The following is a 24,237-nucleotide window of genomic DNA, read 5'->3' on the forward strand; positions in this document are numbered from 1 at the left end:
CGTTTCTCCCTACTCTATTTAACTACAGACAAGGCCAACCTTGTGGCATTGATCACTACCAGCGTGTTGAATGCGAAGGACGAGGAGGTGTGGGAGCCTATCAATGTGATTCATTTTGTACTTGTTCAATGATTTTGTTCATGAGAAGTGATGGTTTATTTTGCAGATTATCAATACCAATCAGATTTGTAGCATCGTGATATTCATTCCTTGGAGACCTTGGAAATGTTAGTGTTATCATTTCCCTTATTCTTTTCTCAGGGTTTTGTTTGGCTTAATCATGTAGTCTTGTGTCTCCTTTTTTGTCAACCTTTTAGGGAGTGAATCCTAGAAAATCTTATTTAGATATAGAAGCTGAAGATATGCAATCAGATGTGATTTTTTCAATAAAGCAAAAAAATGCCATCCTCAGAATGCAGTGAAATATAAGTGTGATAATGATGGTCTGCGTGTTAGCCTCCTTGCACCATTTTTTGGGCAATAGTCCATTTTACGCATGTACATTACCAAAGAAAATAATGCATACTGATAATTATTTTAGCCAAAAAAGAAGGGGACGATAGTATATCATTTTAGCACATGGTAGGGGAATGCTTCCAATTATTTACTTGGTGCTTATTGGGATGTTTGTTGTCACAGGAGCTTCTGAAGTACAGGGATGCAGAAAAATGGCTGCTGTTGAAACCACACAAGAACCTGCTACGGCAGAGAGCCTTGTTCGATGTTTAAGGTAATTTTTTTCCAAGCATATAACTTGTATTATCTTGCCACTACTAATTTATCTGTAGTTTGAGCCTTTAAGGCATCCAAAACTGCCACCATATGAACACTCTCCACTTGATATATATGATCTGCAATTTATAAAAAAAAGAAATGAACAAAACATGTCAATATTGTAAACTAATGAAGGTAGAAGGTCTAACTATAGTTTGCTTTCATATCTTTACAAAAGCAATTCCTAACGGTGTGCTGAAACTAATGAAGGTAGAAGGTCTAACTATTTATCACGTGAAGCGCCATCTGCAGGTACAATTGTACAACTAACAATTGTTTTCGTTGAAAATTTAGTTCTCCCTTCTAGGTTTTCATTATAGCTTTCATTTTCTCTCCTACACTCTTGATATAGAAGTATCAGCTTGCGAAATATTTTCCTGAGCCTAAAGAAGGTAAGCTAAAATCACATGCTCACTGTGTACTTTTGTGGTAACAACAACTTGTTTTGAAAAGAATGAACATCATAACTCCTTACTCTATGTAGATAAGAAGGCTTCTGTCGGAGAGGAAATCTCCGGCCGGGTGGCGGAATGCACCCACCCTAAATCCTTAGATGAGGAGGGGACTAAGCGTTTTGCCTGTTAGGTTGAAATGGGAAGAACACAAGAACACACAAAGATTTAGAGTGGTTCGGGGCGCCGGAGCGTAATACCCTACTCCACTGTGTGATGTATTGAGCTTGAGAGCTTGTATGAACTTGTGAGCCTGAGCTAGGTCTAAGTGTGTCTGAGTCTAAGTCAGCTTGAGTCTGAGTCTAAGTGTGTCTGAGTCAAAGTCCGCTTGTGTTGTAATGTTGCGTGCCTCCCCTTTTATAGCTGAAGGGGGGCACGTACAAGGGTGTTGAGCCCCGACATGCGGGCCCGGGGACATAACGGATGTAATACTTGGAGCCACTAATGCTGGTCGCCAGTGCATTCTCCTTGCGCCCTAATATCCGCAATCTGCGTAGTATCGGCGTGCAGCGGAAGCTTCACTGGCAACGTACGAGTGATGATGAGCATAGTGTATGCCACAGCACGGGCGTACTGCCTGCCACCAGAGCGAACGGGCATGCCACCTGCAGGATGGCCTAGCCGCCGCCCGTCAGTAGAGTGGACAGGGCACATTAAATGCTGAGGCGACACATCGCTTGTCAGTCGAGTAGACAGGGCATATTTAATGCTGAGGCGGCACATCACCTGCCAGCTTGACAGGCGGCGCGCCACCTCCGCAATAAATGCGCGGCCCAGAGGCCTTACGTCTAGCTCCGCCCGCTGGCTTACGTCACGGGCAGTAGGCCACATGGCAGCATCGGGTCTCCACCTGAGCGGGGAGTGGGAGCGCTCGCGGTATGGTCCGGACACGTGTCAGCACTGGACCCCCGCCTGGCCTAGATTAAGGCCTGGGTATTCTTTGCCTTGGAATCCCGAGACCCTACTGTGAGTAGCCCGGACCCCTCCTGAGGGGCCTGGGACCCGTCATAGGGGTCTGGTTTGTACCTGTGGAGGTCTTGAACCTCGCCCAGAGGTCTAGGCTATGCATCCAGGGGTCCGGACCCACTGTCACCACCTTGGAGTATATCGTCTCCTTTGGACACATGGCAACCCCTTAGCCACCCACGTGGAGGGGTTGGGTGCTGTTCACCGCACGACTAGAGATAGCCGCGCGGGCACCGTGTCTTCATACTGTAGTAAGGGGTACCCCTGATTCAGGGTACCGACAGTGGCCTTCGGGCCCGCCTCAGGGGAGGATACGAGCCTGCAGGTGGGGCCAAAGCTTGACCGGCGATTGGCATGCTGCTTTCGTGCGCTTGCTGTTGTAATCCAGTCCGTCTTCGGTCACGTCAACTGCCATGCCTATGCCCACGTCTGACTGACCCGTGGTCTCTGCACTTGATGGCTTTACTGGGACATGCGCGGGGTGCCTCGATACCGCTACATTGGTTTTGAAAATTCACCTTCTCTGTCTTCTACGGCGGCCCCGAGGAGGCACGGTACTGGCGCGAGCGGCGGTTTGACTTCTCTGCACCCAGGAACCGGCGCCCAAGGAGGATGACTCGTGGGCCCGGGCCCCCGCGTCAGAGACTGGGCTGTTGGTTTTGGCGGAGGTAAAGAGGCGCACTACCGCAGGCGGTGGCGTGCTCCTCACGCGGCGGTTCGCCTTCTCCGCACACGGAGGCCGACGCTCGAAGAGTATGACTCGTGGGCCCAGGCCCCCGTGTTGAGACTGGTCCGCTGCTTTCGGCGGAGGTGAAGAGGTGCACTACCGCAGGCGGTGGCGTGCTCCTCACGCGGCGGTTCGCCTTCTCCACACACGGAGGTCGACGCCCAAGGAGTATGACTCGTTGGCCTGGGCCCCCGTGCCAGAGGCTGCTCCGCTGCTTTCGGCGGAGATGAAGAGGCGCACTACCGCAGGCGGTGGCGTGCTCTTGCGGCGGTTCGCCTTCTCCGCACATGGAGGCCGACGCCCAAGGAGCATGACTCGTGGGCCTGGGCCCCTGCGCCAGAGGCTGGGTCACCCTGGCGCATGACGGGCGAGATCTTCTGTGGCGTCTCGGGGCGCCATTGGGGGAATCTTTCTTTAAAAAGGGACTCCCCCGAGCGTGGTAGCCATTCTCATCACTCGCTGTACCCTTTCGCTCTTGAGTTCTCCGCGCTCTTCTGACGTCGTAGCCGCTATGGCCTTGCTAGATCCTCCGAGCATCTCCAGCCCGAGGTGGCACTCAACTTGGTGCGCAACCTGCTCGGATGGGGTGCGTCGGCGTTCGCTGGAAGGATCTGTGTCGGTGCCTCTCCTCATGGCGACCTCGCCGCCGGAGAGTTTGTGCTCTTCGTCTCCAACCTCCCCAGCAGGTTGGCGCTACCGATCTCGTCTTTCCTCGTGCTGCTGCTGGAGGAGCTCGGCCTCCAACCTCAGCACTTCACGCCCTGCTTCATCCTTCAGGCGACCATCATCGCCTACCTCTGCAAGATGTCAGTGGGGGCGACGCTTCTTCCCGCTTCTTCCTCCAGCATTTGGAGGAAAGGATGTTCACCAGCCTTGTGAAGGTGGAAGGCGAGCCGAGCTGCGGCTCCATCTTTCACGCCTCCATCTCTTTGGCTTTGATGGCTTTGGTGCCGCCTCCAACGGTGACCACTGGCTCGGCTGCTGAAGATGCTACCCAGGAGGTCGTACAAGACGTCATACGCCATGGAGATGGCGGTCGTGCGCTTCCAGCGCAGCCCTACTGATGTCGAGTAGGTCATACCTATAGACATAAGGCTAGGGCCCTGCTTGAAGGCAGATGTAATAACTTTGTTTTTGTAAGGTACTTTTGAGTACTATTTATCGAGCAGTATTAGCACTCATCTGCATACTATTTGTCCCTGTTGTGTGTGGCGTTGCCGACTCCTCCCTGGTACCTGCCCCCCTGGCATGTAGGCTCGACGTGTCGAGACTGGATACCAGCATACCTAAAAGAGTTGGGAACAACCCCCAGGAGGCAACCTCGACTGGGACCTGGACCTGAACACAACTTCGGCTAGGGAGCGTTAGTAGCACACCCATAGGACCCATCATCTGACATTAGCCATCCTTTGATACATGCACGGGACCTGCAGGTTTTAGTCTGGGAAGCCAAGTTGTGTGTTCGGACCCCCTGGACCGCGGTTCCAAATACTAGGACACCCGTCGTAGAGTGGTGGAGCGTGCAGGCTTATGGTATGGGACCAGGCTAAGCGGCTACACGGCTCCGGACCACCCCAGGAGACAAGTATCCATTCTCTAGAGCTGGACCCCAGGTTGTCGGACCCACAGGACTATAGCTCCAAATACTAGGGTGCCCGTCACAGAGTGGTGGAGTGTGCAGGCTTTGGGTACGGAACCAGGCTAAGCAGCTACACTGCTTCGGACCACCCCATGGAACGAGCTCCCGTTCTTTAGAACCGGCCCCCAGGCTACCGGACCCCCTGCTTTCGTAGAGGGGTCCTAAACTGCAGGCCTGGCTACTCAATTCGGATATCATCATACCGGAACAGATGGGAACTGCACGGGTGTGTTAGATAAAAAATAATATCCGGAAACTGTAGGATAAAACCATGGAGGCAGGAGGATAAAACTGTCATAGGAGTATATCTGAGGGGTAAGTCTTCTCTTTATAACTTGACATGCATGGGTGCAGACCAACAGGCCGGGCTTATGAGGGCGGACCTCACCGGGCTGGCGTACACGTATGCACTACCTAATTACAAAAGGGAGAGAAATTCAACCCCTCAGACTTGCTTCTATGGATAGAACTTGCAGAGGTGCTCCAGGGGTTTGGTAGAGGTACTCCAGTTGTAGCAAGGTGGTTACCCCCGGGTCGGCACATTTCCGTCACCTTGAAGGGTTCCTCTCAACTGGGGGAGCGTTTACGGAACCCTTCTTGGTTCAGTACTTGCCATAGGGCTAGGTCCCGACCCTAGGTTCCCTACTATGCACAAATCATTAGTAGCGCCTAGGCGCCTCGTTGCAACGTGCATTTCAGGTCACTGCTTGCCATCTGCGTTCATCGATGGAGTCCACATCCTTAAGATGTGGCCGCTCCTGCACAGACTTATCAAAAGACTGGACCCGTGGTGAGTCCATAAGGGTTTCCGGGGAAAGGCAGGCTTCAGCCCCGTAGACCAGGGAGTACGGGGTCCCCCTGGTGGTCCGTCTAGCTGTCGTCACCGGAGACATATCCTCCGGCAAAAACATCCTTCACAAGTCCCCCTCGGGTGACTGATACCCGAGGTCCCGTTCAGCCGCGGCCACCTCGTCGTTGTCGACCCTTTCCTTGCCAGGTCGGCGGCGAGGTGGGGAGCCATCCTTGGAAGACTGCTCGCGCCGCCCGCTGACGCACTTCGCAAGCTCAATGATCTCACGACACTCCGCGGCGCTATGGCGACTGTTGGGGTGTACAGGCATGAGTCGCTGTTACCCCTTTGCGGCTGTGGGTGCTTGTTGTGGTTGCTCCGGCCCCCAGTCACAACTGCGACGACTAGAGCGGTGGACTGCGGCTTCTCGTGGCCGCGGTCCTTCTTTTTCTTTTTACCGTCCCGGGGGATGACACCCGAGCCACCTGTCTGGGCGACCCCGGTGTGTGGAGCCGAGTGCCATGCCTGGCCCTCGGCGGCCCTGGCGCACTTGTCGGCCAGAGCGAAGAGTGTGGTGACAGTCTCCACGTCATGCGTGGCCAACTTCTCCAACGTCTTCTCATCGCGTACTCCCTGACGGAAGGTCGTGATGATTGAAGCATCTGAAATACGAGGTATGGTGCCTCGTACCTTGGTGAAGCGGGAGATAAACATCCGAAGAGTTTCTCCGGGTTCCTGCCTCACTGCGTGGAGGTGGGCCTCCATGCCGTGTTGTTAGTAAGCGCTGGCGAAGTTCGCTGTGAACCGTGCGCAGAGCTCTTCCCAGGAATAGATTGATCCTAGGGTAAGGTTCATGAGCCAAGTCCGGGCAGGCCCGGACAAGGCAACATGAAAATACGTTGCCATTACGGTGATGTCTCCACCCGCTGCCGTAATGGCGGTGACATACACCTGCAGGAATTCCGACGGGTTGGACGTACCGTCGTACTTTTCTGGCAGGTGCGGCCGGAACTCGGATGGCCAGGTCGCTGCGCGGAGATGATCTGCGAGTGCGAAGCAGCCCACGCCGGCCAAGGGGACACCCACCTAGAATCGGGCGCCCACTAGGGGTTGTGGTGCTACCGCAGCAAAGTCTTGAGTGAGGTTGCGACCCTCAATGTTTTACCGGCGCTCACGCGCCCTTTCTAGAGAGGCTCGAGCGTCTTCGCGACCCTCGAAGTTTTGTCGGCGCTCCCGCGCCCTCTCCAGGAAGACCCGGGCATCCTCTCCCACACGCCTGCGGTTGAGCTCTGCCCGGAGGTCGTCGGTCTACGCGCCCTTCATAGAGGGTGAGCGCACAGACGTCGTCACCTCATGTTGGCGCTGGGATGACCGTGGCCTCGATCTGGTCGAGCCAGAGTGCGCCATGCCGAGAAGTCGGTCGACGTCGTCCCGCCACTACTTCATGGCCCCCGATGAGGCCGTGGAGCTTGGAGGATGACGCAGCAACTCCCTGGCTGCAGACAATGCCCCCAGAGCTGCCTCGACGGAGTCCGGGATGTCTGCGCAGTTGTATGCTGCTGTGCAGCGTGCACAACAGCAGTGCCCGGCACTAGGCAGTTGGGAACCTGTGGCGTGGAAGAGGCAGCTTCCTCCTCCACCAAGAAATCCACCAAAGTCTCGACGCGGTGCTCAATGATTTGCACCATCATGTTGAGTGAGAAAACAAGCAAAAACCTAAAGCCTAGCCCCCTACCTGGCGCACCAAATGTCGGAGAGGAAATCTCCGGCCGGGTGGCGGAATGCACCCGCCCTCAATCCTTAGATGAGGAGGGGCCTAAGCGTTTTGCCTATTAGGTTGAAACGGGAAGAACACAAGAACACACAAGGATTTAGAGTGGTTCGGGCCGCCGGAGCGTAATACCCTACTCCACTGTGTGATGTATTGAGCTTGAGAGCTTGCATGAACTTATGAGCCTGAGCTGGGTCTAAGTGTGTCTGAGTCTAAGTCAGCTTGAGTCTGAGTCTAAGTGTGTCTGAGTCTAAGTCCGCTTGTGTTGTAACGTTGCGTGCCTCCCCTTTTATAGCTGAAGGGGGGCACGTACAAGGGTGCTGAGCCCCGACATGCGGGCCCAGGGACATAACGAATGTAATACTTGGAGCCACTAATGTTGGTCGCCAGTGCATTCTCCTTGCGCCCTGATATCCGCAACCTACATAGTATCGGCGTGCAACGGAAGCTTCACTAGCAACGTACGAGTAATGATGAGCACAGTGTATGCCGCAGCACGGGCGTACTGCCTACCACCAGAGCGGACGGGCACGCCGCCTGCAGGATGGCCTGGCGCCGCCCATCAGCAGAGTGGACAGGGTACATTAAATGCTGAGGCGGCACATCGCTTGTCAGTGGAGTAGACAGGGCGTATTTAATGCTGAGGCGGCACATCACCTGCCAGCTTGACAGGCGGCGTGCCTCCTCCACAATAAATGCGCGGCCCAGAGGCCTTACATCTGGCTCCACCTGCTAGCTTACGTCACGGGCAGTAGGCCACGTGGCAGCATCGGGTCTCCGCCTGAGCGGGGAGTGGCAGCGCTCGCGGTATGGTCCAGACACGTGTCAGCACCGGACCCCCACCTGGCCTTGATTAAGGCCTAGGTATTCTTTGCCTTGGAATCCCAGGACCCTACTGTGAGTAGCCCGGACCCCTCCTAAGGGGTCCAGGACCCGTCCCAGGGGTCTGGTTTGTACTTGTGGAGGTCTTGAACCACGCCTGGAGGTTCGGGCTGTGCATCCAGGGGTCCGACACTTTCCCGTGGGGGTCCGGACCCACTGTCGCCACCTTGGAGTATATTGTCTCCTATGGCCACGTGGCGGCCCCGGAGCCGCCCACGTGGAGGGGTAAGGTGTTGTTCATCGCGCGACTAGAGATAGTCGCGCGGGCACCGTGTCATCATACTGTAGTAAGGGGTACCCCTGATTCAGGGTATCGACAGCTTCCTTGGAAGGTAGAGAAGCACAATCAGGAAAGAGCGGCATTGATTCAAGCAAAAACAAGTGAGACTCCTGTTTACCTAAGAAGGAAACATGCACATAGGCATCAAGGTCTTAGTTCACATCACTTTCCTGTTGTTAGGGGAACAAGATCATCTGATGAAGAATTGTTTCAAATATACACTCATTCAGAAAGGTCAGTTTATCAAAATGTTTGATAACATGGATTCAAGTGAAGTTCCGATATTTTATCTCCAAACCATGTGGCCTTATGAGACTTAAACCCTCAAATTCTCTTATACCTGTAATAAATGGAAAATAAAAAGAGATATAGTTTCTGCCAAAAACAGCCAGCATGTGACTCTGCTTGCCTTTTGATATCTATGGTAGGCAAAAATATTTGTAATGGGGTATTGTTATCATATGCTAGGTTGCTAGAAACTTGACCTAAGAAATATGCATGCTAGGCATGTTAATTGGATTGTTTTGCTTGAACAGTTAAACCTGACAATGGAATATGAACTAGACTGAAAATATGCAAATTGTGCCAAGTACTAGCTACTGCGCTTTCAGAAATAAAACTTGAAAGCAGGCAGAACCCTTTGTTTAAACAAAGGCAAATTTGGAGATAAAGGACTTTGTTACCAAATTCCCGATGAAAGTCACAAAAATACTATAATGAGAATGGAACCCCATCAATGTTGCCAAAACAGCGACTAGCAGATCTTTGAAAAAAACAGTTCCTAGCTAGATGTCAGTAGCAAATTCATTATATATTGACTAATAATCGTTTACTTCCCCTATACTATCTCTCCAAATTTCTGAAAGTAAATCAAAATGTGAGAGCTCTTATGCCAAGCAATAAAATCTTCAGTGGATCCTCGCTTCTTTCTCAAACAAACATCACCAAGCTAAACATGTTTGCAGCTACACCCTGATCCATGGAGCAGCCTAAGATGAGTAATTCATAAATAATGTGGATACCAACTAAACTCTGAATTTAGCTCCCCATCTTCCCCTCTTTGTCAAACACATATCCCAATCATTGTCTTTTAATGACTTTCATTCATTTCTAGATTTTTTGCTGTGTGATGGCATGCCACCACGTGTTTTTCAGTGTGACCTTGTTTATTGGGTTGGTATGTTCTGTTTAGCTATGTCCAAGTTGATATCGGTAATTCTGTTTAGTATTATATCAATATCAAGCACTTATTTCGTTTACGACCAGTTTATTGGAAATTATGTTTAACTTTTTCAAGTCTTTGCAGTATTTCTTATTGGACAAAATAAAAAACGTTCTACTTATTGGGCAAGGGTCTATGATTTCTTCCAGATCGCAACCAAAATTCACTTATGCATCACTGGGCCTCAATCCAAGAGTTTGTGAATAGGTTTTGTGGCTGTATGTCCCGGATTGAGGGTAGGAATGCAAGTGGAAAGACTTTTGAAAACAAGGTACAAAATAATTAATGTCTTAATTTTAGTTACTATCTTAGTTGTACTTAATATGCACACATGAAACTCATGTTTTCCTATTTAGACTTGTGCAGCTCACTAATGCATGCTATTTGTACAAAGATGAGGATAAAGATAACAAGTCATTTCAGTTCATACACTGCTGGAATGTTTTATGACTTGAACCAAAGTGGAATGAAAAGATGAATCAATTAGCTTCAACAAAATCTGGTTCTGGTTGCAAGAAACAGAAGGCAACATTTTCAGTTATAGATTTGACTGGTAACTTAAATGGTGATGCAACTCCAGAGGGTGATGCACCTACAAGACTCATTGGTAGGAAGAAGGCTAAGCAACTATTACACCGAGGTGGTGCTGATGGTTACATTGAGGCATTGGACAATTTGTGGGAGAAAAAGAAACAAGCTGATGTAGATAAAGAACTGGAGAAGGAAGAAAGATTCAACGAATCACTAGAAATTGAGAAGGAGAGACTTGAGATAGAGCGCACAAGGGTTGCAAATGAACAAAAATGTATGCATATGAAGAGAATGCTAGAGCCTAGAGAAAGAATAATGAAAGTGGGTTGCAGTCAATGGTGATGATTTGGAGCTTCCTCGCAGTCCTGATGATCTGGAGCAAGAAGGTGGTTGTAGTCATCACCGTCGCCTCCTCACTCTTCTTGCTCGAGTCCGGCGGACCGAGCGCCTGCAGGAGCCACACGCGCGAACCGCCAGGGAACAGGGAAGCGCGTCCATGGAACCGGTGATAGGGTCGATGGCATGAATCGAGAGGGGCTCTCCTGCATCTGCGTCGATGGGCGCCTCTCCTTCGATTTTACAGCCGTGCAGATGGGATTCGTTTGTGTCTTGTCGTTATATTTTGAAACCCATTGTACTCTTGCAGTTCTAAAGCGGTGCCAGATTCTCGACCCTGTCAATGGAATCGTTGAATCAATGGTGATGAGGAATGGACGGTTCAGGGGATAAGTCCCACACTGCAGTTTTCTTTAGGTTTGTCCTCTTTGTCTTCTTGTCTCCTCTCCCACAGTAGACTGAGCAAGTGTAAATAAAGTTCAAAACTCAGTCCATAGGATCACCAGTATATTTATGTAAACAGAAACCAGAATGGATTGCACCCCTCAGTTGGGTTCTTAACCAGAGAGTGAAATCATGAAGCTGGCTTTGGGCATTAGAATTTCAAAATCTGAATTGAATTTATGATTAGTTACGAGTGTCTTCTTTGAAGTACATGCGTGAGAAGCATGCATCTTTGACAATCTGTATTAAATATAGTGAAGCAGAAACAAGTGTTGACAGCCGCTGTGAGGCCAGCGGCATCATAGATCGGTCCAGAGATTGAGCTAACTGCCTTGTTTGGCACTCACTCCTGACACCATGTCAAGTGGATCAGTTCATAGCTAAAGCTTTAATAATCCATTGCAGTGCAGTAGTAGTTTCCAAAGCAATTCAATTTTGATCATCATGACGACTTGTCCTTAGATTGTACGCGTTGTTTGTTGCTATGAGAAATCATGCAACTATTATATTATATATATGTTTATAAAGGTGATACAGTTTAAGGCAGACATCACGAATACAAGCGTGTCAATTTGAAGATGTTAGCTTCTTCACCTACAATTAATTAGTTATGACCACTAGCAATAACCTCAAGCTAACACAACTAGATTATATAGTAGTAGTGCAGATCATTGAGCCCACGGTTGATTATCGCCTCATCTTCTTGTATAACAATGTTTTACTGCATAATAGTGAACTGGGTCATTTGTACTATCTACATCCTAAACTACGTTTAATTAAACAACAACCGTGAAATAAGGAAGTGTAGTTTGACGGGACGCACACTTTGGATGTTTTCTTTGGACATAAGTAGCAGCTTTTCCATGCCATATTGCTAAGTTAGCAACAGATCCCTTACATAGAAATTATCTAATTAGCAACCATTTGCTAACCGGATGTTTCGATATAGGCTCATCAATCTACTTCACCATCTTGCTGGTTATATTTATAATATCTTTGAATGAAGATTTTCTGCATGTAGCAATACATTAATGTAATCCAGAAAATGAAGGTTTTTTTACCATAATGCTTGATTGGGCTATCTCCATGTCCAACTGTCTAGATTATTTAGCTAATTTTACTCGATGCTTTATTGGGCTACCATTCCGTTGTCCTAATTGCTTGTCCTTATTGCCCAATTGTGAATTGGCAAGGTTGGCGCAACTCCGTTCTTGTGGGCCTAGGGTGTTTTTTCTTATCGGTTTAATAACCTTTTTTACCGTTATTTGTTTCTGGTTTAGAGGGTGTCTGGGATGGCTCCAGGTTCTAGCTACACTATGGAGCTATAGTTTATAATATTAATTTAAATAGTTTTAAAAAATATTTTTAATCTAAATATTAAACAAAATGGCTTATCTAAATGTCTTCTAAAGGATTACAGTTCTAGCTTCACGATTTTCTGGAGCACCTAATAACGTGCTCTACCAACTACACCAAAATTCTTGGAGCTGGAGCTATCCCAAACAGGGCCTTTAGTTCATATGAGCATATGAAATGGGTGGGGTTGTTAGCAAATCTTTAGTTTCCAATAATCTAGAAACGATGATTCATTATTTGATAGATTCTGCTTACAATTTTTTTACTCAAAAGTTTAACCATGGTTCATATAGACCAGGAGGGGAACCGAATGAAACATACCTGCGGAAGAGATATGTCAGTCATGAAAATGTGAGGATGATCCTGCCACATTCATTCTCGCAAGCCGTTCAAGACTTTCAGATGCTTACTCTGGTGGCGGCAAGGTGGAGGGGAGGAGAAAGGGGCAGCGATAAGGTTTGTTGCCACCCGAGCTACCTCACAAGAGCGAGCATTGAAAGTGGTTTCTCACTCGGCTTATGAAATGAATTTATACAGATTACATGTTAGATGTGTTGATACCGGACACAACGACCACTTCAAATAAAGCATAAATCATTCTAAAGGTTTTGAAATGTGTTTGAATAACTATCTCATTTAAATAAAATTTATCTATGTAGTATTTAGAAACCGTAGCAATGCACGGGTAACTAACTAGTTTTATAAAGAAGTATTTAGATACCATCTCTAAGGAGAGGAAGACCCCACGAGAAATATTGTTGGCGAGGACTAACGGACAAAAGGGTCACATTAAAAATTGCACGGGTAGCTAGCAGACAAGGAATGCTATTCACGTTCGAACAGTCCTGTTTTTGAAACAGCCCAAAACGCTAGTCCATAGGCTCCGATGCGCCGATGATCATTTGTAGCAAGAGGGAATGTTGTTCACGTTCAGAACTTATTAGAGCAACTTCAGTAGTTCTTTAATAGACTTTTTAAATTAATAATTTAGTTAGTTAACACAAAAACTTATCTTCAACAGTTCTCTAAATGAATTTTCTAAATTTAACAACTTCTCATCTAACCTCATTTCCTCTCTACATTTAGCAACCATGTACTAATTTTCTCTCTACATTTGACAACAATGTAGCAACTCCATAAACAAAAGTGTTGACTGCATTATGTAGATAATGAAAGTAATCGATAATATTTGTGACTTTATTTTTTATGTGGATAGATACAAAACAAAACTATAACCTATATTTAGAGAACTATTGGAGAACTCATATTTTTTACTCCCAAAGTTATTTAGCAAATTCTTAAATCTGTGATTTAGAGCAACTCCAACAAAGATACTAAACCGGGTCTTATTTTAAATAAAAGAGTTTAGGACTACGAAATAGCTTCCAAGAAAGGTCCTAATTTATAAATTTGAAGCAAATTTATATAGGACTCCAACCCTAGAGTCCTAGATATACAACCCCATACGGGAGGTCCTATCCTGCTATCTCAACCGCCAAACCCTCCGTGAATCTTCGTCTCCTTCGTCGATGGGCCATCGGCAACTGTGATCCGCAGCCGCCGGCGCACAGGTGCTCCCGTCCGCCCCGCCCGTCCTCCCAGCTTGCAGTCGGAGACGCACAACCTGATCCCTCCCGTCTTCTTCAGCCAGAGCCCCGCCCACACAGGATTGGCATCTCGTCGTCGTGCCCTGCTGCAACCAGTCAGCGTTCCCTGCTCCAGCGATCTCGAACTCAACACATGGATCAAAGGAAGGCGCAACAGCCACAAAGGGTCGTCGAAGGTCCTCGCTAAACACCGCCATAAATGCAATTCGGCAAGAATCAACAGGTCCCATGTCATCCGGTGTCGCTACATGCCCTCAACCTGCATCTCGGTCACAGTTCGGCAATGATAACTCATCTTCGATGCCGACTGAATGCCAACAACCTTCATTTGGATCGCACTCATTGTTCAACAACGCTGATCCCTCTTGGATGGCATCCGATTCTAGGTTTGAATGCCATGAACTTCTTTCAATTGATTTCCTTCATGTATTGTTCACCTGCTAATGTTCATGTATTGTTAAATGCTTTGCTGGTGTTTGTGTCAATAATACTTTTAGGTTGTAGTAACTATTTTATTCTTGCAGCACACTGAATTCCCATGGTGGTTACTACACGTCACTACTAAGCCAGGATGTTGCAGATGATTTTGTCTCAAATGATTATGTGCTAGTTGATAACGAAGCTGTACAATCACCGGTGCTGCATGAAATGAGCTCACATGTGACTAAAAGGTGCCGATCCAAAAATTTCAGTGAAGAGGAGGACACACTATTAGTTTCAGCGTATCTTAATGTGAGTAAAGATCCTATTACTGGAAGAGATAAAAAAGATGGCACATTTTGGGAAAGAGTATGGAAATACTTTCACAAGAATAGGACATTTGAGTCAGATCGTAATTGGTCGTCTTTGAAGCATCGTTGGGGTATAATTCAGAAGGAAGTGAACATTTTTCAACAATACTATGACGCCATAGAAAGAAAAAATGAAAGTGGAAAAACTAGTGATGACAAGGTGAAATTTACATATGTTTATACAACAATTTCTTCACATAACAGCATTTGCTCACATGATTTATCCTTGTCATTTTGTAGCTTGCTGAAGCGAAAGCGAAATTTCGAGAAGACCATCAAGGGAAGGCATTTTCTGTCTTCCATGCGTGGATTATTCTTAGGCATGAGCCAAAGTGGACTTTCAGAGATTCAAAGCTGAAAGACCTCCATGAGGCAAACAGTAATGGTCCTGTCAATGCTGACAGACCACTAGGGAGGAAAGCAGAGAAGGAAAAAGCACGAGCGAGAAAGCACGATGGCTGCGATGCTGATGGCGATTTTTTCTTTTAAGAAGTTAAAAAGATGAGGGAAGCAAGGGAAGAATCAGAGAAAGACCGGAAGGCCCGTGATGATAAGTTCTATGAGCTTGAGATGACCAAGGTTCAATTGGAGCAAAATCGGTAGGACAAAGAAATTATGCTAACAGACACAAGCACAATGGACGATGACTCTAAACTATACTTCAAGATGATGAAACAAGAGATTTTGGCTCGGCGTTTCGGGAGTAGTTAGGCAACAGTACCTGACTTGGGTTTCAGGATCATTATTCAGTCAAATAAAAACCTTTAGTTCAGGCTGCTGTCGTTCAGGCTTCATTATTCAGTCAAATAAAAACCTTTAGTTCAGGATCATTATTCAGTCAAATAAAAACCTTTAGTACCATTGTTCTAGCTTCATATTGCAACAGTTTTCTTCTGTCGTTCAGGCTGCTGCCTTCAAGTTCAGTACTGCTTAATGAGTATTATTTGAGCAGATCAGTAGTACAAAGGTCTATACAGATGATATGTTTAAACTGTATGAAACATGTATTTTCAAACTTTACATAGTCACGATCAGCACCAAAGATCTGAGGCTCCTGTTTGTGTAATGGCAGCATGATTCAGTTTACGATTTAGTTACTGGATTGTTGACAGCACTTGTCTCTGCTGCCTTCCTGCAGCCAAAACCATGTGAGTATTGTTTCTCTATTTTTGAAGATCTGAAACATCTGAATAATGCACTCTCCTTAGGATTGAGCAACAAACTTACAACAAGAAATGTTGACCATGTAAACAACTGTATTGAACTAAAAAATTACAGACATGTTGAGAAAGGGAAAAATAACAATACTGTTTTACTAATGATTTATTCATCAAATAGTATTGTCTGCCTAAACTAATGTTGCTCATTTCGGTGCCCGCGCCACTCCCATCGGTGTTGAACTAGATCTTGCTGAAGTTGACGATGCATGTGAGAATCTTGAATTTCTTGACGTCCAACAAATGGCGAAAAATTACAAGTCCCTACACGCGACACCACACCTTCAGTCTCTACATTACTCTTATCATAAGGCACATCAAGACCGTCAGCGTCTCGTTCATCTTCAATTATCATATTGTGCATTATTATGCAAGCCAACATAATGTCTCGGAGTGTTTTTTCATCCCAAAATCGCGCCGGATTTCGAACGATTGCAAAACGAGCCTGCAACACACCAAATGCACGCTCAACATCTTTTCTCTAAGATTCTTGAGCAGCAGCAAAATTTTTATCCATTAAATTTGCCGGTGCCTTTATTGTTTTCACAAATGATGCCCAAGTTGGATAAATCCCATCAGCTAGATAGTAACCCATTTCATAATTATGCCCGTTAACCATATACTGAACAGATGGCGCTTGACCTTCCATAAGTCTGTCAAAGAGAGGAGATCTGCGCAAGACATTAATATCGTTGTGCGATCCTGGTAGGCCAAAGAAGGCATGCCATATCCATAAATCCGTAGACACAACTGCCTCTAGTATGATGGATGGTTCTTTCACATGACCACAATACATACCATGATGAGCAGTAGGACAATTTTTCCACTTCCAGTGCATACAATCAATACTGCCAAGCATGCCAGGAAATCCACGACATTCACCAATTTTAAGCAATCTAGTTGTATCATCTTCATTTGGAGCTCTAAGGTATTCTTCGCCAAACACCTCGCAAATTGCTCTCATAAATTTCCGTAGGCTCTCAATAGCAGTGCTTTCACCAATCCGCAAATACTCATCAACATAATCAGCTGGAACACCATAAGCTAACTGTCTATAAGCTGCAGTGACCTTCTGTACACAGGAAAATCCAAGAAGACCAGCACCATTTCTTTTCTGAACAAAATAGTTATCATGTTGTTCAACGGCTTTAGCTATCCGTTTGAAAAGAGATGAACTCATACGAAAACGGCGCCGAAACATCTTCTCAGGATATGTTGGGTTCTCACAAAAGTAGTCACGGTACAATTTCATACCGTGTTCATCTCTACTTCGATTGTAAACCTTGTGTCCAAAAACTGAACCTCGATGTCTTTTTCGCTGCTTTTGCTTCCTCTTTCGATATGCACCCATCAAGAAAAGCATGAAGTGGTCAAGTTCATTGTATGATTGTTCATCTTCGCGGTGGATCATAGATATCGTAGTTGCAGACATCTTTCTGCAGTGGACATATGGCAGAATATAAAATTATTTCAGTTACCCATTTACTAAATATAAGCTGTCACATATCACAACATATGACGATATACACTGCAAAATGAAGTTGATCAACATGCTACATACTACTTGCAATTGTACAACAGGTTCTGAATAAATTATTCATACAAGATACAACTCATGGAACAATACTGGCAAGAACATATGGGCTACAACGTCAATGGTTTGATTAGAAGCAACATAATCAAAGAATCTTTGGCACTTTATTATCTCTTCCGTGGGGAACAAATGCACAGGAGATTGCAGGACCTGACTTTTGCAGAAACAATGCAAATGGAATACAGGATGGAGGGAGATAGAGGGCCGCTGACCAGAATATGGATGCGCGGAGGTGGTCCAAGGCGAGGAGATCTGTGGTGCCCTGTGCTGGGGAGGTTGACGGCGCCGTGGGATGTATCGTGTGTGCAGGCGTCTGGAATAAGAAGAAACCTAGGCGCGTGACGCGAGCGGGAAACAGAGTAACGCGTGAGCGGGAACAGCGAAAATCAGAGTTAGTTGCTAAACACTGGGTTTAGGGTCTGTTTGTTGGAAAGCAACAATTTATTCAGATCCTAAACATATCAAATTCGTCTTTAAAACAGAATTAGGCCTCAGTTTAGGATTCCTTCTTGGAGTTGCTCTTATCTTCTATCGCACGTAATCACTGGTCATGGGCGCATCGGAGCCGTTCAGGCGGCCACCCGCAGGCCGCAACGCAGCACAACGGCTTTCTCTCCCTGCTTCCCTCTCCCTGCTTCCCTCCTGCTACAAATAAAAATTCGTGGGGCGGCCAAACCCTAAAACGCCCCACAGCGCAAGCGAGCAGATCCTCCTCCCTTTCTGCTTCCTGGCATCCTCTCTGCCTCCCCGCGCCGATCTCGAGCACCTGGGGAGACCGCGAGACGTGCGCCTGATTTTTCTCATCGCAGCAGCCCTCAAGTTCCCCACCTCTTTTTTCTTGCAGCTTTCAATTAATCTGGTTATTTAGCTACATCTTTATTTTACTTTCATTTTACCTTTAATCTGTTTAGTTCCATTGCATCTTCTGCGGTTGCGGTTAGTATTGCTGTTTCTTGCTCCTTGTTTCTTGTTCTTTTGCTTCTAACCATGGACGCAGGAACCTACTCCATCTCATCAGAGAAGAGCCACACGGCGGCAGCGGCGCGGCCCCCTCTTCAGGAGGCCGGCACTCGGCCCTACATGCCGTCGCTGAGCACAGGATCGCGCAACCCGTCGGCCAAGTGCTACGTGAGTCACCTGTTCCCTGAGAGTCAGAAATGTTTTGCGGGCGCGCGTAGGGTGTTCGACGATTCGCCTGACCGAGCCGGCTTATTTCCGTGCTGCAGGGCGATAGGTTCATCCCGGACAGGTCGGCGATGGATATGGACATGGCGCACTACCTGCTCACGGAGCCCAGGAGGGACAAGGAGAACGCGGTGGCAGCGTCCCCATCCAAGGAGGCGTACCGGAGGCTGCTCGCCGAGAAGTTGCTCAACAACCGGACACGCATCCTTGCCTTCAGGAACAAGCCGCCTGTGTCTGAGAACGTCTCGGCAGCCATCACAGCTTCCTCTCACCATGCCAAGCTGGTCAAGCAGCGTCGACATATTCCCCAGGTATGTGGATGTTCTTCTAGATCTACCTCTAGATTGATGCAAGGGGCGTCCTAGGATTTTTTGGGACCTGTGCAAAATTAGCAAAACTATGTATGCATGTATACAAAAATGAAGCTTAAGTATCGTATTGGTTACCTGATCTTTATTTGAAAAAAACATTATTCTCTTAGTATTCTTAAATAAAATCTTCAATGATGTTTTCGTAGCCAATCTTCTGTAGCATTCGTGACTAAATTGCTATTACAGCCAGTACATTATTTCTTTTGTCATTGTAGAACATAAGTAGGACTTCAAAAGCTTCCGTTTATGCAACAACAACATAAACGGTTAGCAGAACTCTATATGCAACAATTATATTGGAGAAATAATCACATTGCTTAAAAATTAGGTTTTCAATTGAACCCATATTTTTTTGTGAAATAAAACCTTGGAGAAAATTTTACTACACAAATAGGTCATTTGTGTCAATATCAGATTGTCCGTCTCTTTTAAGTACAGCGTCAAGATTTTGGTCAAGCCTGCCGATTTGTCTTCCATATGTATGATCAGGAATACAACTTGGTAGCGGTTCCGATTTATTCAAGATTTGGGCCACATTTTAACTCATATATTGGGGCCCAATGACGCCCCTGATCGATGGTGGTTTCTGATTCTGGTTTCTGATGGTGGTTTCTGATGCTGCTTGAAATGTATGCAGTCTGCAGAGAGGACTCTGGACGCACCAGAGCTTGTTGACGACTACTACCTCAACCTGCTTGACTGGGGGAGCAACAACGTGCTATCCATTGCTCTGGGCGACACGGTATACCTGTGGGATGCCTCCAGTGGATCCACGTCTGAGCTTGTGACCATTCACGAGGACAGTGGTCCCATCACCAGCGTCAACTGGGCTCCAGATGGCCACCATATCGCTATTGGGCTCAACTCATCCGATATCCAGCTCTGGGACACCAGCTCCAACCGACTGGTATGTGCACTCTCCTGCTTCAACCAGAAATGCATGCACGCATTGTCATTGAATTTAGGTTGTTCTTTGCCTGCAGTTGAGAACTCTCAGAGGTGTGCATGAGGAAAGAGTTGGCTCACTGGCATGGAACAACAACATCCTCACCACTGGCAGTATGGATGGCAAGATCGTGAACAACGACGTGAGAATTAGGAACCATGTTGTACAGACATACGAGGGGCACAGCCAGGAGGTGTGTGGGCTCAAGTGGTCTGGATCAGGGCAGCAGCTGGCTAGTGGGGGTAATGACAACCTTCTGCACATTTGGGATGTGTCGATGGCATCCCCCATGTCAACCGCTGGCCGCAACCAGTGGCTGCACAGGCTCGAGGACCACATGTCCGCTGTGAAGGCACTCGCGTGGTGTCCTTTCCAGAGCAACTTGCTGGCAACTGGTGGTGGCGGCAGTGATAGATGCATCAAGTTCTGGAACACACACACTGGAGCATGTCTGAACTCTGTTAACACTGGATCACAGGTCTGTGCCCTTCTATGGAACAAAAATGAGAGAGAGCTGCTGAGCTCACACGGATTCACACAGAACCAACTAACCTTGTGGAAGTACCCATCAATGGTAAAGATGGCTGAACTCAGTGGCCATACCTCTCGTGTCCTTTTCATGGCTCAGGTGAGCTCTTCGCATCAACCTTTACAGGGTTTCCTGCATTGATATAATGTTTGAATATCTCTGATGGATCCTGTGTGGTGAAACTGCAGAGCCCTGATGGTTGCACAGTAGCATCAGCCGCTGCGGATGAGACCCTTCGGTTCTGGAACGTATTTGGAGACCCTGAAGTGGCCAAGCCTGCAGCCAAGGCTTCCCACACTGGGATGTTCAACAGCTTCAACCATATTCGATAGGAACAAGTCATGAGAACGATCCCTTCTGTTGGAAATGGCCGTGCATCATATGTGAGGTCGATTCCTATTGGTATGTTTTAGAAACATACACTTGGTGTTTCCTAGCGTGATCAATGTTGAGGATCAAATTATCTTGGGTTGTTCTTACTATACCTGTTGACTATTATTTCAGATGAGATCTATCCACATTGAGTAAGCACACAACATCAGCGAGCATTGCCATCATATGCATCATTCAGGTAGTTGCTCAATCCCAATATCTATGTTATTTGCACTTTTTTTTGGTGATGATGGTTGTAACCTTGTTTGGCATTTTCTTTCGTAGCGATGCTAATCAGAAATCCAGGATCAGGGCCGTAAAAGGGTTGGACTATATGTATCTGCAACATCGCAAGCAACAGGGAGGCTGTCTCTTCAGAAATTTTCAAGAGGACGTGTCAGAAACATACTCAGGAGGCCGTCTCTTCATTCAAAGAGTATCTTTTACACGACTTCTTGAGTATAAAAAACTCATTTGTACAATCCTACCTGTCTATTGAATTGTCTTTAGAAAAAAAAAAGAGACTTTATTGTATGTACTTTTTTTATCTTTTATGTCTGAAGAACTGTTTTCCCCTTTTCTTTTAGAAGTAGGAGCCGGTAAAGCTACTCTTTCAATTTGTCACAAGCATTATTTATTTTTATAATTTGTCCTCTGTTTCCTTGATTTCACATCCTCTTATGACATGTTTGGCTGAAGAGCAGAGGAAAATGGAGCAGAATCATTACTATTTTCTGGATGTTTAGGAAATTTATCATAAATACTTGGAATGCTTCTGTTCCATTAAAACGACTGGATGAGAGCGTTCTCCTTCCATGTACATCCATATAGCTCTCCAATCCAACAAAGAACGAAGTCCATCCAACAAAAGGACTAAGGGACTTTGTTCTATTCTGCTCTTCATCAAAATAAAAATAGAGCAACTCTGTTCTGTTTGTTAAACATATAATATAATGGTTTTATTCTCAAAAACCAAAATGGAGCTGTGTTTTATTCTCAAAAATCAAAATGGAGCTGTTTTATTATAGTTGACTCTAATCAAATGCATCCTTAATCACGGTCGTTCCTGTGCGACAGAACAGGGTCCTGTTATAGGTGTGTGAGGCCTGCGCGACACAACAGGGTCAAGAATGTACACTAATTTCTACGGATGAAAACGGTCGGAAACGGTCGGTAAACACTAAAACCATTACCGTTTTCATATTTTTTATCGGAAACAAAATCGAAAACGGTAACTCCGGAAACGGAAACGATATCGGTATTTCGGAAACATCGGAAACGAATGTTCGGTGCGGAAAATACACCGGTAACGGTCGAAATCTAAAATACGATCGGTAAACATATCAGACTTCACAATAAAACAAAATTGATAAAACATCACAAATACCACAAGTTCACAATATAACAAGTTCACAAGGATCACAAATTTATAATATAAAAAGTTTACAAAGATCACAAGTTCACAATATAACAAGTTCACAGTAAGTTCATAAAGATCACAAGTTCACATACTCAAAGTTCACAATTCACAATATCCACTCGATTTAGTTGACATGGCATGCTTACTCATGAAATATTTTTTCCTCACATAAAGGGTTTTTTCACAGCCTCACAGGAAAACCCTAAAATCTAGTGTGTGGAAAAAACAGACTATCGACTCTCTATCATTATATATTACTAATACATAACATGTGCATAGAAAATGGTGGATTCGTTCGAGACACCAAATCGTTAATCTCAACTGCCTTCCAACACCATCTAACCCCCAAAAAAATCTTAAAGCGTCCAAAAATACAAAAATAAGTAATCCTTATCCAGAGATGTATAGGCGATGCGAAAAAATCACATGCTGGAAAATTCTGAAAAAAATTCCGAAAAAATTCTGAGACACAATTCCGGAAATTTCCGAGACATAAATCCGGTAATTTCCGACAAAAACCGGTAACCGATGGAAACGGTCGGTAAAACACCACGCCGATTCCGATACCGATTCCGATAGAAAATTCCGAAAACCGATTCCGTTTTCGAAAAATACCGTTACCGATGAATCCGATCGAAAAATTTCGAAATCGGTTTCCGGAATTCCGAAAAATTCCGAAACTGTTTTCATCCTTACTAATTTCTATGCTCCTTCGCATGCGAATCATCTGTTAATGGTTTTGGAAAATTTATGTTGTAGTTACCCAACTCCAATTAAATCCTCCACGAATACATTTAGATAAAAACTTTATTAGTGAACATTAAACTTCATATATATTGCCTCAACATAGGCTTAGCGAGCCATCCTTGAACTGCCATTGTAATGGAGACAAACCCTAAAAGAAAATTATTAGGGGTGCTATTTTAGAACTCGAGTACGGTGTCACATGGGTCAGATAAGCACCCTCTTTATGACGTGACGTGTATGATTTGAGAACAGTGTCAAGTGAGTAAGGATCAGGAAGTACCTTCCTTAGTGACACACTACATCAATGTCCCGGTGTAATAAAAATAAGCTAGGGTCTTCACGTCATCGACGGGTGCAAAGGATAATGAAGCTAGTCAAAGCAACTAGGATCTGTTTAGGCCTCATTTGGAACACAGGGATGATACATGAATTTAATAGGGATTTGTTCAAAAACATAGGAAAAACACAACATTTAGAAAATATTCCTTTGTTCCAAAGGAGGCCTTAGATAGTTGAAATGTAGGATTGCATGTAAGTTAAGGGAGTTACTTGAGATAGCGACTAAAAAATATGTAAATATCTTATGCATCCAAGAGACTGAATGGCAGGGTTAGAAGATGAAGGAGGTGGACAATACTAGCTTCAAGCTTGGTACACAAAGATAATACTGGCTTCAAGCTTTGGTATACAAAGACAATACTGGCTTGAAGTGATTTTGATTGATAAGACCCTCAAGAGTGATGTGGTGGATGTGTCAAGGCAAGGAGGAGGTATGATTATCTTAGTAAAGTTTATAGATAGTAATTTGGTGCTCCACACATTCGGGAGGAAAGGACGACGATACCCTTAACAGGCTCTGCAATTGCATTTATAGGATTTGAGGTCATGATTATAATTCTATGCAAAGTTATGTATTGTGCTGCCCCTATAAATAGGGGCACATTGCCCATGCACGGGGTAGCAATCCACATAATTATGTATCGAATTGCTCTGCATCCGAAGCTTCAGGATTTACCTACCTTTGAGCATCCTTCGGAAACACCTAGGGTATATTTGGTACTAGATGTAATCACATGTAAAAAAGGAAAGGATAAATAGCGAGATAAGTTCATAACATATCATTTCAATGTGTTTGTAACATTTCAATATGATTTTTTCAATCTTCTCCCTTTAATCAATCCTTATCTCTAAGAGTGGGTCAAGGGGAAGGAGATATTATCACTTTAATTGTGTTGCCCTGTTTTGGTTATCTTTAGGGATTCGAACAGGTGACCAACATGGACCATAG

At 45.7% G+C, this 24,237-nt stretch overlaps 1 protein-coding gene and 1 pseudogene across 1 annotated transcript; one reads left to right on the plus strand and one right to left on the minus strand.

Annotated features, from left to right (window-relative positions):
* Positions 1–13,658: 13,658 nt before the first annotated feature.
* LOC109939783 (uncharacterized) lies at positions 13,659–17,217 on the minus strand (annotated as a pseudogene).
* An 804-nt stretch (positions 17,218–18,021) lies between these two features.
* LOC100384140 (cell division cycle202) lies at positions 18,022–21,448 on the plus strand. Its single transcript, NM_001176720.2, has 7 exons — positions 18,022–18,507; positions 18,606–18,875; positions 19,573–19,842; positions 19,919–20,509; positions 20,599–20,812; positions 20,915–20,981; positions 21,068–21,448. Exons 1-5 carry the CDS (start codon positions 18,367–18,369, stop codon positions 20,740–20,742), a joined length of 1,416 nt encoding a protein of 471 aa, NP_001170191.1. The 5' UTR covers positions 18,022–18,366; the 3' UTR covers positions 20,743–20,812; positions 20,915–20,981; positions 21,068–21,448.
* The last annotated feature ends 2,789 nt before the right edge of the window (positions 21,449–24,237 follow it).

This window comes from Zea mays, chromosome 5, assembly GCF_902167145.1.
Source record: "Zea mays cultivar B73 chromosome 5, Zm-B73-REFERENCE-NAM-5.0, whole genome shotgun sequence".
Lineage (NCBI taxonomy): Eukaryota > Viridiplantae > Streptophyta > Magnoliopsida > Poales > Poaceae > Zea > Zea mays.